The 698-nt window shown below is 66.8% G+C and overlaps 1 protein-coding gene across 1 annotated transcript in view; it reads left to right on the plus strand.

The window, feature by feature from the left end:
• The first annotated feature begins 511 nt into the window (after positions 1–511).
• The window catches only part of TSC22D3 (TSC22 domain family member 3), a 2,247-nt gene continuing 2,060 nt past the window's right edge, over positions 512–698 (plus strand). The window contains exon 1 of the mRNA XM_035901749.1: positions 512–623. Coding sequence (XP_035757642.1) covers positions 512–623 — 112 coding nt within the window. The remainder of the gene's footprint in view (positions 624–698) is intronic.

Raw genomic sequence — 698 nt, forward strand, 5'->3', positions numbered from 1 at the left:
CCCCCCCCGGGAGAAGCACCCCTCCCAAGCGCAATTCCCCCCACTGGGGAGAAGATGCTTTCTCACATCCCTGCATCAAACCTGTGCATCTCAGGGCACCCGCGCGTGTCCAGCTGCGGTTCGCAGACAGCACAGGGTCCCTCCCCACACAGGGTGCCTGTGCCCTTCACCGCTCAGGACACCATGGTCCTCATCCTGCCTTGGGGGGTGGGGGTGCAATTTTCTGGGGAGCAAGCCTCGCTCTCAGCAGCAGCCCTGCTGCACTTGTGCCTCAGTTTCCCCTTCTGACAGGGAAATACTCCTCCGCCCACCCTCAGCCCTTTCCCTGGGGAAGGGGCACAGCAGTGCACCCGCCAACTGGGGCTCCTTGGGCTGCTCCCCGCGCTGGCACCCACCAGCCAGGTGCCGAGCACCTTCAGCCCCCCCTGGATCAGGGGATTTGGGGTCCTCTGCAGCATCTCTGGGGTGCACGTGCCCCCGCCAGCGCTAATGCTTTTTCGTACGCTGCGCCATGGCGAGGGCTCTCTCGCAGGGTCTCGCTCAGCATCAGCACCCGCCCTGGCTTGCGAAGAACGAGGCCCGTGGGGTCGGTGGCAGCGGGCAGCAGCGGGGCGACTGCCCGGGTGCTGAGCCAAGTCGCGCCAGCTCCAGATTCAGAGGGCACAGACAAGCCCAGGAGCTGGCGGGGGGGGGCGGGG

The sequence above is a fragment of the Egretta garzetta genome, unplaced genomic scaffold (genome assembly GCF_000687185.1).
Source record: "Egretta garzetta isolate BGI_Z169 unplaced genomic scaffold, ASM68718v1 scaffold849, whole genome shotgun sequence".
Classification (NCBI taxonomy): Eukaryota; Metazoa; Chordata; class Aves; order Pelecaniformes; family Ardeidae; genus Egretta; species Egretta garzetta.